The sequence below is a fragment of the Esox lucius genome, chromosome 13 (genome assembly GCF_011004845.1).
Source record: "Esox lucius isolate fEsoLuc1 chromosome 13, fEsoLuc1.pri, whole genome shotgun sequence".
NCBI classification, from domain to species: domain Eukaryota; kingdom Metazoa; phylum Chordata; class Actinopteri; order Esociformes; family Esocidae; genus Esox; species Esox lucius.
In genome coordinates, this window is record NC_047581.1 from 20,608,806 (window position 1) to 20,622,857 (window position 14,052).

Sequence of the window (14,052 nt, forward strand, 5' to 3'; positions counted from 1 at the left end):
CTGTATAGCTATTAGAGTACTCTTTTTAGTTCCGTTAATAAATGTTCTGTTGCCCACGTTATTTCAGCAAAAATGTAATGGCTGAGGTAAAAGCTGCATTTTGCTGTTAAAATAGCGTAATGATTAGAAAATCTTGGATTGAAACCTGCCAGCGACAACAATATTCATCCCTTCTAATCGGCTGAACTAGGATTGCCTGGTTCCTTTCAAGGTCTTTTTGTTTTGTCTCGATTTCCTCTTCTTAGTTTGGACATCGTGACTACTAGCGGCATTGGGCAATTTTAAATATCAAAACATTTCTCTAATGAGAGCATGCAGTGAGATGCTTCATTTACCCCGCTTGGCCCCCTGAAATGCTGCTTGCAGCTTTAATCTAAAACTACTTCTGGTTCTCTGAGAAAAGCAACAACACATCTAAACCACACTTCCTTTCATCTTGTTTGGTCCATTTCTGCAAATAGCAACTTAACGATGACCTATTTTATTCATGCACGAGTGTGATTGCTGGTTGAACACTTCAGCAAACAAAATTGTTTGTGGGTAAGAGAGATTCACGTTCAAGGAAGTAGTTTGTAACACCTGTTGTGGCAGAAAATCATTTACTTTTATGACTATAATACTTTTCCCCTCAAATCTTCTTGGACTAAATATCTAAGTGATGATGAGTTACTGAGCAACCCACAAAATGCACAAGCCCCATAAAATGATCAATTGTGTATTTTCTGTAGAGTTAAGCATACTTTCCAGACAAGATTGTACTGTCTATAATATCTATAATCTTGTTGGTAAAAGGCTAGGCACAATGAGAACGGATTACTTTTCATCTGATAAGACATAACAAAGACTAAAACAAGACTTGAAGAACAAGTGCCTAATGCGACGAGTTTTGTATCTTAGTGGTATAGTGAGTTGTGTTTACTACACTGCTCAAAAAATGTTAAGGAACACAATCATCACAGTATTACACAAAGTCAATTAAACTTCAGGGATATCAGTCGGTCCGGTGTGAAAGCATAAGCTATTGTGCATCAAAATCACCTTATTTGGGGCAAATAAACATGACAACAGGTGCACTGGAGAGGCAAAAGCCAGACAACCCCCAAATAGGAAATGGTTTTGCAGCTGGTGGACACGGACAATTGCTCTCTCCTTATCCTTCCTGGCTGATTCTTCTGTAGTTTTGCGTTTTGCTAATGTCCTTGTCACTCCTAGAAACATGAAGCGGTAGCTGCAGCCCATTCAGGTTGCACAGGTAGTCCAGCGCCTCCAGGATGGCACATCCATATGTGCCGTTACAAGGTTTGCAAGGTTTCCCAGTACAGTTTCCAGAGCATGGGGGGGATACCAGGAGACGGGCCATTACACGAGGATAGCTGGACAGGGCCGTAGAAGGGCATCAACCCAGCAGCAGGGCAGGTATCTGCTACTTTGTGCACAGAAGAACACGAGGAACATTGCCCGAGCCCTAAAAAATGATCTCCAGCGGGCTACTGGTGTGCTGACCAAACTGTCAGAAACTGACTCCATGAGGGCCCGACATCCTCTAGTGGGACCTGTGCTCACAGCTCAGCACCGTGCAGCTCGATTGACATTCGCCAGAGAACACCAGAATTGGCAGGTCTGCCATTGGTGCCCCGTTCTCTTCACAGATGAGCAGGTTCACAATGAGCATGTGAGAGAAGTGAAAGAGTCTGGAGACACCGTGGTGAACATTAGGCTGCCTTCAACATCATCCAGCATGACCTGTTTGGCGGTGGGTCAGTGATGGTCTGTGGAGACATATCCTTGGAGGGTTGCGCAGACCTCCACGTGCTAGCCAACGGTACCCAGACTGCTGTTAGGTACCGGGATGAAATCCTCAGACCCATCGTCAGACCTTACGCTGGTGCAGTGGCACACTGGACAGTGCCCGGCCTCATGTGGCCAGAGTATGTAGTTCCTGGATGATAAAGGCACTGATGCCATAGACTAGCCCTCCCGTTCCCCAGACCTGAATCCAATTGAGAACCTCTGGGAAGTTATGTATCGGTGCATGCGAGCTGCCAAGTAGCGCCACAGACTGTCCAGGACCTCACTGATGCCCTGATCCAGGTCTGGGAGGAGATCCCCCAGGACACCATCTGCCCTCTCATCAGGAGCATGCCCAGACGTTGTCGGGAGTTCATACAGGCACATGGGGGCCATATACACTACTGAGTCACATTGAGTTGGAACAGCCTGTGATTTCAATAGATTTTCAATCATTTTCAGTGATTTGTGTTCCCTTAGTTTTGTTGAGCAGTGTATATTGCAAAAAATTTGCTTAACATTGGCAATGTGTGAAAGCAAAGAAGAAAATAACTGTTTTAGTATAAAAAAGAATGTTGTTGCGCTCATTAGATTATAATGGAGATGAACTGGACATCAGTTGATCCCAATAAATAGTATAAATCGAGAAACTAACAATAGCAGAAAAATTTAAAGTGAAGTGAGAGAAGGCCTTAGTCATGACTTTGAGGAAGTGTCAGTATGTTGCTATGGTTTTGGGTTATAGTTAAGGTTTAGCTATGCAGCGTGCCACACATGAGTAAAGTTCTCAGAACACAGTATTGATAAATGTACAGGTTAGTAAGGGATAAGAGCTTAAAGGAATAGTTTTACCTAGATTCATATTTGGGGGGGGATAAGGCTTACCTTGAGTTGTTCTTGAAGGCCCATGGAGTAATTTTTCACAAAAGCCATTATTCAACTCTGTCCCAGCCTGGAATTAGCATGCATTGAAACTATGCTTCCCGATTAATAAAAGCTGCATTGCCTGTCAGAATCGCTCACAATGGTATCATTCCACCTTTTTTCTTTAGGTTTCTTTTGGCTCCTGTTTTTTTATGTTTAAACATAACTTTATTGACCATACTGAATAAACACTTAGCATTCACTAGCTACTGATGACATCACTGTTGAATAACACCTTGTGTCCACAGACTGCATCACACATTTATCTTTTCTGCATGCATAGTCCTCCTATTTCTTTATACAACACATACATCCCTTGCAAGGCACACGAAATATGGACGAGAAGCAGATTTTCACTGCTTCTTTTTGACCCAAGCGTGAATTGCTTTTGTGAAAAATGCTGCCTGAAAATGTTTGGGTTTTTTTGTACCTTTTTTGAATTGACTTTATTTTTATTGTGTTGTAGTGAAACCGGTAGGCATGCGTTTTGTTTGTCCATTGCTCCAAGGGTGTATTTTATTCAGATGACAAAACGTATATATTTGCAGCTTATGCATTTTATAAATGTCTGCTCTCCGAGAGTCAGACAGGTTTGTATATGTTGTCATGTTATAAATGTTTCCCCTTGATACACTCCAGTATGTCAGTAACCATGACAACCCCACTCCTTTCTGAAAACTCCTGAGAGTTTGTAGTTAAATGGATTTTGGTGGGAGAGAGATGAAGACACACAGACCCCAGCCCTCCATCTGAAAATATCAGCAGATCCACACTGCCATCTCCTATGATTGTTTTCCCTTTATTTGTTGGTGTAGAGATGATGTGAGTGTCAGAGAGGGAGAAAGGCTTTCTGACAGCTGCCAGTTGTGATTTGGAAGGAAGCGGTCTTTGCTTCCAAAAGACACTATAACGTATAGTGCAGTACTTTTGGCCAAGGCCATAAGGGTATTGCTCTAAACAGGGAATAGAATGAATTTTGGTATGGGACCTTTTGAGGATATTGTGTAAGAGACAGGCCCAGCTGTGTGATTGCCAGGCATACCATAGATGGGTGCTACAGTGTGCTTTGAGGAGTTTAGTGCAGGTAAAATAGCTTATTTTGCCAACAATTTGAGTTCTACACAAACCTCTATCCATTCACATGGTACATTTACTATACATTGTTAATTCTTTAATGTACTATGCTACTTTGATTAAGACTGCCTTCTGTGTTTACCATCCTTCGTGTCATACAATGCATTAGGTTTGTCAAGATGGATTCAGTAGCTGAGGTTATAGAGCGCCCAGAGTTGATGTTGCTATCTGAGAAGAGAACTGTGTGCACACTAGGGGTGTAACGCTACAGTACACATCTGTACCGTATCGTTTTCTTTACTGGCTATACTGGCTAATAGAGTAAACATTTTCATCTTCTCGTTAGCTGTGCTTGCTGAAAGCAAAGCATGAACTTAGAAATATGTCACACTTACTATTCTTTTGCTGTCCTCTGTAGGGGAACTTCAATGGGAATAATTCGGCATATTACTAGTCTTCCATTTTTGCCAGACCACATAAGCGGAGCTGGCCTAGAAGAGTGAATGTCTCTTACTGAGTGACTGACTGACTGCCTTACTTTGTTAAATAGCGCAGTGGTTAGAGAAGTGGACCTGCAAGCTATAGGTTCCGTGATCTAATCTCCTCATAGTCATAATAAAGTATGCGTTTAGATTTGTTCCAGATGGACAAAAATTCCCTGGCTATAACCTTCAGTATATACATTATAGTAAGCCTAAAATAAATTTGTTTATGGTTATATTGCTACAGTTTCTAGTGGATTTCCAATGTTACGCATCTGTGCATGCTTTTGGGGGTAATAATACAGACTATCAAAACACCTTGGGTAGTAAAAGAGTTTGGGTTTTCACGATTAATGTTAAAATGTTAATGTTCAGTCTTGCTAGCAGTTGCTCAATTCTTATGACTATCCCTAAGAAGTTAATAGATACTGGCTTATTACTAGCCTACTAGCCTATTACTGGCTAATAAGCTGTTAAAATGGCCAGTGGCAAAAGCCATAGTTCATAGATTTGTGGTGGAGGTAAACTTGATAAGAAACGTTAGTCTGTTTAACACAATGAATGGTGTCTAGTGATTAGTAAATGTGTAGCACCTTGGCGTAGTGGTTAAAGACAGTGTCACTCACGTGGGGGAGACAAGTTTGAATCCAGTGAGGATGGCGGGAATCAGCGGGCTGCAATAAAACTATTTACTGTTATTGTGTGACGATTTCTTGTGTATTTTCGAAGTACGCATCCGGGCATGCTTTTTGGGTCAGGATAGACAAAAACCTGGCTGGTTACAACATTCAGTCGCTATAGTAAGGCTCAACTAAAACTGTTTACATTTATACTGTCTTGCGACTATTTCTGGTGGGTTTCACGATTCTATCGTCTTTTCACTTGACGAAAAGGTCAGTTATTGTCACATGTATTGATAGATACTGTATCAATGTCATTCACAAATGGCTAATAAGCTTTTAAAACGGCCTGTGGCAAAAGCCATACAGTTCATAGATGCTATTTGTGGTGGAGGAAAAGGTAATAAGAAATGTTACTCAGTTTAACACATTGGTTAATGGTGTCAGTTCATAGATGCTATTTGTGGTGGAACAAAACTTAATAAATATTATTCAGTGTAACACAATGGTTAATGGTGTCTAAAGAAATATTAAATCTTGATGTGATGTTAATGCTTTACAGAATTACATAATGTCACCAAGATGTGTAGCTTGGTGGTGTTGTTGAACACATGGCCTTTCATGTGGGTGAACCGGGTTCAAATCTCTGGAGGGCAACAATGATCAATGCTTTTTATTGCAGGCCGGCTGAACTACGCCTGCCAGGTTTCTTGTTTTTTACCTATTTCACCTCAAAATGTGCAAACTGGTCTGGAACAGTGTATTTGAATGCAGCTTTTTGATACCATGAATGCATTCTGAACTTAAACCATTTTAAATGTGCTGAAATTCTCCATTGACTTGAATAGGAAGTATTTGGATTCACCACCACACTTGAATTATTGAAGCTACAAACATAAAACATCTGTCCTAGCAAAATTAAGTTGATGAAAATGTAAATAACCAGTGGGCATCTAAGTACCCCAGGGTATTCTTGTTTGACCTTAACTAAGACTGTAGGCTTTCTCATACAACTGAATGGTTATCTTGCATTGTCAAGATCAACCAATCAAACTTTGCGAAACAATTACAGTAAAATATTATTCCTGAGAAACTACTTTTAAACTGCGTCCCGTGTTCTGTTTTGTTTTTCAGAATGGCCTGAGTTTGTTAAGAATTATGCTCCTTGGTGGGCATCTCACACACTGGACTGGCTGCAATATGGGAGGAATGTCCATGTGGTCCACTTTGAGGAGCTTAAGAGGGAGTTGTTCTCTAAGCTCAAGGGTATGGTCCTGTTTCTGGGCCTGGAGGTAGCTGAGGACCGCCTACTCTGCGTAGAGGGACAGAAGGATGGTAACTTCAAGCGCTCCGGCCTACGTAAACTGGATTATGACCCATACACACCGGAGATGCGGGCAAGCATTGATGAGCTAGTCATGACTGTAGACTCTGCCCTAAAGAAGAGGAACATGGCTGGGGTGCCAAAGGAGTACCGACCAACTCTGAGATGATACATCCTCTTTCTTGCTACCCTTCTCTTCTTGCTATCTTGCTCTTTCTCTTTCCTTATCTATAGCCTGTTTCTCCAGCTCTCTGCACATGCAACTGTTTCTGTAATACAGTGGCATCCACTTGATACAAGGCTAAGGGGTTAGATGTGTCTCAGTATTCGTAAATATATCTAGAAAATCTGTGCGTATATTCATCACTACTCACAAATAAAAATAGGATTTGTAAATGTGAAGAGAATTTTTTCACTTTTTTCTTCGATCGACAAGTTCTCGTGTGCGTAGTTTCAGTCAGAGGGCTCGCTTGGTGGGGCTTATGGAATATCCGGGCTGGAGCCTGATAGATTGGAGTCTATAGGTAGCTGAGACACCTTTTTCCTGAAATGTGAGTATAACGTTTATTTGTATAACAATATTTGACTGCGTGTTTTCGACTTCAGGCGACTAACTAAAGTACGGTTAGTTATGTCAGCCTACATCTGGTTGGCTAGCTATCCAGCTAGTAGGCTACGTATTTAGAGATGATGTTTTTATTTACAAAATATTTTTTCAAATTTACAAATCCTATTTTTATTTGTGAATTGTGATGAATATACGCATGGATTTCATAGATTTATTTATGAATATTGAGACACATCTAACTCCATACAAGGTATTCAAATATTAGTTACAAAAAATATTTAGCCCAAAAAATCTACATTAACTAAAAACTTTTATTCTATTGCTCTTTACCTCTTCTTACCTTTCTTTATTTGTTTGACTTACAGACATGAAATCTTTTAAAACACACATCATACTGTTCACAGCATAATAGGTTAATATGCATTCAAATACGGACCAATCAAAAGCACTTCCCCCTCTATGCACATACTGTATGTGAACTATGCCTTAATTTACATGAAGGTATAGTAGCTGTGCATTAGGGTTGGATTATTGTCAGACAACCACAAAACTCTAATTCCTTTTAATCTGAATGGGATGAAGAAGCACTGTTAAAGTCTATTAAAATGATTACGTCATGAAAGAGTATCTGCTGCTATTACTATCAGATTAAGAGAAAGAAATGCTCTAATGAACTGTTTTGAAATGTCACAAAACCTTCATGATTAGTTTTTTCAAATATATTTTTTTGATTTACAATATGTATACCTCCACTTGCTGAATACTGTATGTTTTAGAGCTACTGGACTTAACATGGATGTGCTCAAATCATTACTATCCATATAAAAGTGGTAATGAATGGGACTGAACGCCGTCTGTCCCCCATCCTGCGTACCCACCATGAGGACAGATCTTCACTCTTCTTTTCATGATCGACTCATCGGTTGCTTGTTCCCCCATCTCCTAGGCAGTTACCCGGTCATGCATAACACACTTATTGTGCATTTATTGAGCATAGTTTTCTTTTGTAAACTACACCATTTTGAATCTTCTAAATGCCTCTGTAGTCCGAATTGCTTTATAAGGTGGTTTCCAACAACATGATACTGTTGTGCCTCCCTGTCAGCTGACTGTTGGATTTAATATGAAATGTAAGGAAAATAAAATGTAGGAGTAATATCATATATTATTGGTAATATGAATGATATTTGATATTAAACTTGCAACTCAATGCATCCCCTGAAGCATTAGTGTTTTAACTGCATTTCATGCAACTACTGTGTCAGTGCAATGCATTGATGGTACAGATTATCATTTGGCTTATAGATACGAACGGGAGAACATTGTCTTTTAGTATTACTGATATGCCACCTCATTATGTGGCCAAGACATCTAAGATGGCTGAGTTCTCAAACATACCCACATAGTGTAATTGAACGTTTCATATGACGAGTTGTTACATTTGTAACAGGAGAGACACAGGGAAGAGACACAGAGGGTGTTCAGCGCTCTGGAGGGCATTATATTTATTAAACAAGAAGGGTGATGCGAGGGAGAAATTAAACCCAGAAGACAAACCCCTTTTATGGGGAGGACGCTTTGACTCAGGTGCAGCCTCCCGGTGGTGGTTTGGGAGGAATGGGTGCTGGCAGTCGTAACATGGGCTGCCCCCGACACCCTCCTCCACCTCACCTGGTTCCACATTTTCTTTCTCTTTGCTTATGGCCTCAGCCACAAAATACTCCCTGGGAGATCTTAAACACCTCCCCAGATCCAAGTAGGTCCAAATAGGAGGCAGCTGTGTAGGGGCGAGGCTGGCCATGCTGGCTGCTCCCGGAAGATCCCGGAAGCTACTAGCATGCTCTGTTTCGGGCGTTGGTGTGATGCTAATTAACAGGGTGTGGGTGCATTTGTGCCACACATTTAAAGTGTATGGAGAGCGCAGTATAATGTGTCAATGAGTATGATTGACTTAATAAAGGTACATGATACAGTGCAACTTCCATACCTTACAGCAAAAACACAGTAATGTGTCTTCTGCTAATTTCTACCTCTCACCTCCAGACAGTTCACATTATACATGCAGTTGAGAAGAGCACAGGGTCAAGTTGCTGTGCAGTGCCTGAATGAAGAGTAGGTTCTGGGGTAAAGGGCCTTAAGGGCACAACAGTAGAGGAATGTCTTGTTGATGTGAGAACCAACCACCTATGGCCACTGATCCAGATACATTGTCTCTGGGTTACTGGACTTAACCGCTGCAGTTATTTAAATATTTGTGTTTCACGATTTAAGTTGAATATGACGGTAAGCAAAATAAGAAAACCCTCTAAGCTGCTTGTGTACATAGCCATCTAATTCCTCCCGAGCTGTTAAAGCAGAAATGTCTGCCGGCACAGATGCGCAAGATTCAACCTGACTGAGTTTACCCTATTAGATTGCACTAAATATAATAGATAATTATTTTGTAATATTGTAATTGAATCAACAAATTATACATCCCTTTTAAATGCAACAAACCAAAAATAATGTAACTGCAAGACTGAGATTATTTGTGTAGGCAGAGACCACACTTAGAGTTGTATTTACTGTGGTCCAGTAGCGGTTGTTCTAACCAGTGAGTGAATGCGCTCTCCTAACCAAGTGTGTAAAGGACATTTGTTAATAGTCTTTGCTTGTTAGCAAGTTATTAGACCAGGAATTGGTTGAATATTGGTTAGCAATGGCGAACTAACTGCTTCCTATAACAGCACAAAATGTATAGCCTAGGCCAGGGCAGGGCAAACGTTTTGGCTCAGTGGCCACATCAGGTTTTTGAAATTAACTGGAGGGGCACATTTGTGTTGCAATTTGTTAATCATAAATGATTTGCAAGCCAGAAAAGGGCAATAATTAAAACATTTATACAGTAGGTCCGTTATAATGTCTAAATACTTTAAATTCAGATTCAGATGTACAAGAATGGGCTGCTGAGTTATGTTTTACTTCCCCTCAAAACTAGTTAAGACGGAATTGCCTTGCGGGCCGGATGGAATTGGCCTTAGTTTGCCCATCCCTGGCTAGGCCTACATTTGAACCTGTTTTTTAAACGTCAGGTAAAGAGCATAAAACCTGTATTGTGTCATTCTCTGTATTTTTATTCTCTGTGGTAAAAATAACTAATTTTGTATAGTGGTTTCTTGCATCGTGCAACTCAATACAATGCAATTTATATTTACATATATGGCCCATGGTGTTACAGATCAAGCCCTAGCTTTTTAAAGTCTCTGCCTGCAATGAACACCACATATACTGAAGTCAATATCATAGAATTCAAAGCAACTTCTATGTAAATGTTTAATGGGATTTGCTTTCTCATTTTTTTTATTTTTTTTTGCTGGGCACTAAGCTGCCTATATTATGCTTAAATATCCAATAGCCAATCGAAAACAGTTTAAAACTGTTATATCACAAAGCTGGTTCAGCCTCAGTGTTCACTGTAATAACGCATGTGACAGTTGCACAGAATTTTCACAACTTTCACATTTATGCTTTAGATCACCAGAATGTGTTCACTGTCCCAAATAAATTGAGAGAACATTGACTGTAAGGCACATAACTGAAGGTTTACCATCCAGGTGTCGGGTGGTAAGTTACGATGAAATACTGTGAATCACATTAGATTACTTTTTACTCAGTTCACCTTTTTTCCTTGATATACAACCCCTGAATAATCTGTGAGGTGTTCTAGTTAGATTTTGTACACCCACAACGTATTCTAGACTGAAGTGCATGTCTATTTGAAACATGACTGCAATGAAAGAAAAAATATACTATTATATAAACACTTCTATTTTTATAGTATATGCAACATAAAATAAAACCATATTTGTAATTCAACACGTTTAATGGGAGAGATCAATTCTATTTTTGACACAGGCTTTCACTTTGAGTGTCGCATGGTTGTATTGACAGGCTGGCACTATCTGAAAAGGGGCATCACATTTGAATGTATTTTGTATTGAATGAATGTAATGTGATTATACCCAATACATAAGAAAGTAATGGACAGAGATTTCAAATAAACATGCCATCTGAAAGAATGGTTTTGTCACCGTAAAAGTACAACACAACCAGGAAACATTAACATTTCTTATTGGTGGTTTAGTGAAGAACACATGATTTTGTGTTACATTAATGTAGTTATTCCTCTAATAAATGTTTCTTAATACTCTGATAAAAGATGACTGTGATGTTTGTTCTTTATAGCCTCAGCTATCAGTTACATATAGTACAATGTGAAAGTGTTGAAATCGGCTTTAAATGAGATCAACACATTCTGCAAATCTTGTATTCACAGTTTTATGACTTAAAACACCAGATGTGTTGCTTAGTTTTGCAGTGAAAATAAGCAAAACGTTGGAGATTTAAGTTCGGGGTTAAGACTGACCAAACTCTATTTTACCAGCTGGGGAGACAACCTGGACGAAGCCTGGTGGTGACTCCCAGGTTAAGGGCACACACTTGGTATTTATGCACTTCAGAGTGGAGTGGGGTGAAGTTGGTCAACAGAAGGATACAAAGATCAGGTTTCATAAGATAAGGAGAGCAGTCCTGTGGTTCCTTCTAGACAATTCAAATAAACAAGTTAACTAGACCAGTCATTTGGTTTCTTTCTAGACAATTCAAATATGCTGCTGTTTCATCAGAAATGTTCTTAATAACCCACTCTCAATGTTCTAGTCACCTTTTTGTCCTTCTCACTAAAACACACAGACATCTAGAGGTTACACAGAGGTGCATACAGAGATCACATTAATGAAGCAGTTATAATTTATGGCCTTATTTGGGCAGGGAAAGGATCTCATTTTAGGCATATTAGGACAGATATCGAGAACATAACAAGCATGCACATTAAACTGAAACAAAGAACATACTGAATATCACAGGCAGAGTGAAATTTTGGGAAAGCCATCATTCCTCGCAGCGCAAGTGACTTGCACTGTGAGGAATAGAAGTTCGATAGATTGGAGGCTACCATATGAGTTTCAGGTAGAGAATTCAATTCCAAACAACTGTTCTGTACAGTAGCTCTTTTCTTCCTTTTCCTCTGTCCTGGATCAGTTTCAGGTAGAGAAGCCTGCCAGAACATATGTTTCCTTTTTTTCCCACAATTCCTGAGCTCTGTAGATTATCTTGGCAATGTAAATTATTTCATTCCCAGTGCTGTGTTGATTTAGCACCTGGGCAGAGAAATGAGGTTCCATGTCACCACCAAATTGATTATACAAAGCCAAATATGGGTGATGTCTGTCCTTATTTGATTTGGATGGGTTGTTGCACACCTGTCAGTTGAGTCAAACATGAACTAACGTAGAAACAGAAGAAGGATCACCACACATTCAGAATCAAAACATAATTTATTTCCAATCCACATACAATATATATTTCCCTCAGATGTTTCAGGATTTGCAGAAGTGTATGTCATTCACTGTTAAACAAAACGATTCTATGATTCCTTTTTTGTCTCCAATTCTTTATTATTTGTTAAATCTTTATTTCACCAAGGAATACAGACTGAAACCAATGTCTCTTTTACAGCTGGCCCCTGCATATGTTTACACATACAGTTTAGGTACAATGATTATAACAAACAGAAACAAAATCAGAGTACAGACAAAGACACTCACAGATAACCAAGACAAAGTACATTTCCTTAAACACCGGTGTCATTCCCTAGTGGATGTTGGACCTGGCAAGGTCTTTGCTATCCCTAGGTGTAAAGCACAAACCTATGATAAATACATGTAACACCCCTGAAAATCCAAATCATGGAATACTCTAGAGCTTTACATACAAGTCATGTACAATCAGAGCATGCCTGATGTACCACTCAGGAGGATTATGTACATCAGATACCCCAACCCAGGGACACAGGCCATGCACAATGCCCTCCAGCATCAGTTTTTTAAGTGTAATACTTTTGTCAGTGCACAGAATCAAAAACAGTTACAGGCAACAAAAAATAAACATCAGTTTAGGTAAAACAAAAAAATTATTAAATTATAGGTAAAACAAAGATGGCAGCAGATAGTTACATTTACACAGTGATAGCACAAGAACTTGCATTATTCAAAGCAGTTACAAGCAACACAGAGACAAAACCTCTCCAATAAATGTTTGAAATGGGCAAGGGGGACAAGAGTCCCACGTTTAAGTTTGGTCCGCAGACTATTCCATAAGCAAGAAGCGTAACAGGAAAAGGCAGTCATACCCAGTTCTGTGGAGATTAAGGGGGCCTCAAGTGTAATCCAGGCTTGACATCTATTTTTAGTTATATTTCTAATGCTGATAAGTGATGCTAACTCAGAAGGTAGTTTAGAAGTGCTTTATAGACAAACACGAGTGCATGTTGTTCTCGCCTCAAGTCCAGCCCACACTTCTGATATGAACTACAGTGGTCTATGCTTTATTTGGTCCATGCTTTAATTTCGTAGTAAACAAAGACATTAAACTGTGTGAATTTCAATAAAAACTGGAAGAATTGAGGGGTTCTAGCATGTTACATTTTAGATTTTCTTTAGCCAGCTAATTAATATTAAACTGAAATTGTTGTTGAGATGCAGGGTTAACTTTCTGTCTTTCTCACTAAAACACACATATGAGATAATAGAAATCAAGTGGTGCACACAGAGGTGTCTTTGGTGATGACATCATACAAATATAATAAAATAAATGCTTCAGCCATTAGTATGTACAGTACTTAGTTCCCATTTTGTAAATGTTACTATTGCAATTTAACTGATTTCATGCTCAGTGGTTTTGTGAAGAATAAATGCAAGGCAAACCAATAAGACCCAAACGTTCCTTCATTAGATATGTACTTTACATTTAATTACACATGTTCTTTAGTCTCACAGCAGATGATCTGACCGATGAGTGTTAAATATTATAGTACAAATCTGATTATACAAACCCATAAGGTGCATGGCAGGAAATAAAAATTATGATTAAGTCATTGTCAATATTGAAAACATAAAGCACAATAGCATTGACTGTAACTTGAGTGGTAAGGGAATGATCTTTATTTATGAAATGGGGAATTCAGAGGATAAAGCCCCCCGAAAATATGAAAATGGTTGACCCTCCCCCAATTACGTAATTTTATTGCCCTTTTCACTATGTGAGGCAATATGTTTTTCATTGACATGGTGCACTTGTGGAACAAGCTATGTCCTTGATAATCATCTGTATATTAAATCAGGAATGCCATATACCGTATTCAGCATGCATTCCTGAAACCATTGTGTGTATAAT

General features: G+C 39.3%; 1 protein-coding gene across 4 annotated transcripts in view; it reads left to right on the top strand.

The window, feature by feature from the left end:
- wscd2 (WSC domain containing 2) overlaps positions 1-10,972 on the top strand; it is an 87,705-nt gene extending 76,733 nt beyond the window's left edge. For all 4 annotated transcript variants that reach the window (XM_020052839.3, XM_010896393.5, XM_020052838.3 and 1 more), the window contains one exon: positions 6,023-10,972. In XM_020052839.3, the coding sequence (XP_019908398.1) occupies positions 6,023-6,381 (359 nt within the window). In that variant the 3' untranslated portion in view covers positions 6,382-10,972. The remainder of the gene's footprint in view (positions 1-6,022) is intronic.
- Positions 10,973-14,052: the final 3,080 nt, after the last annotated feature.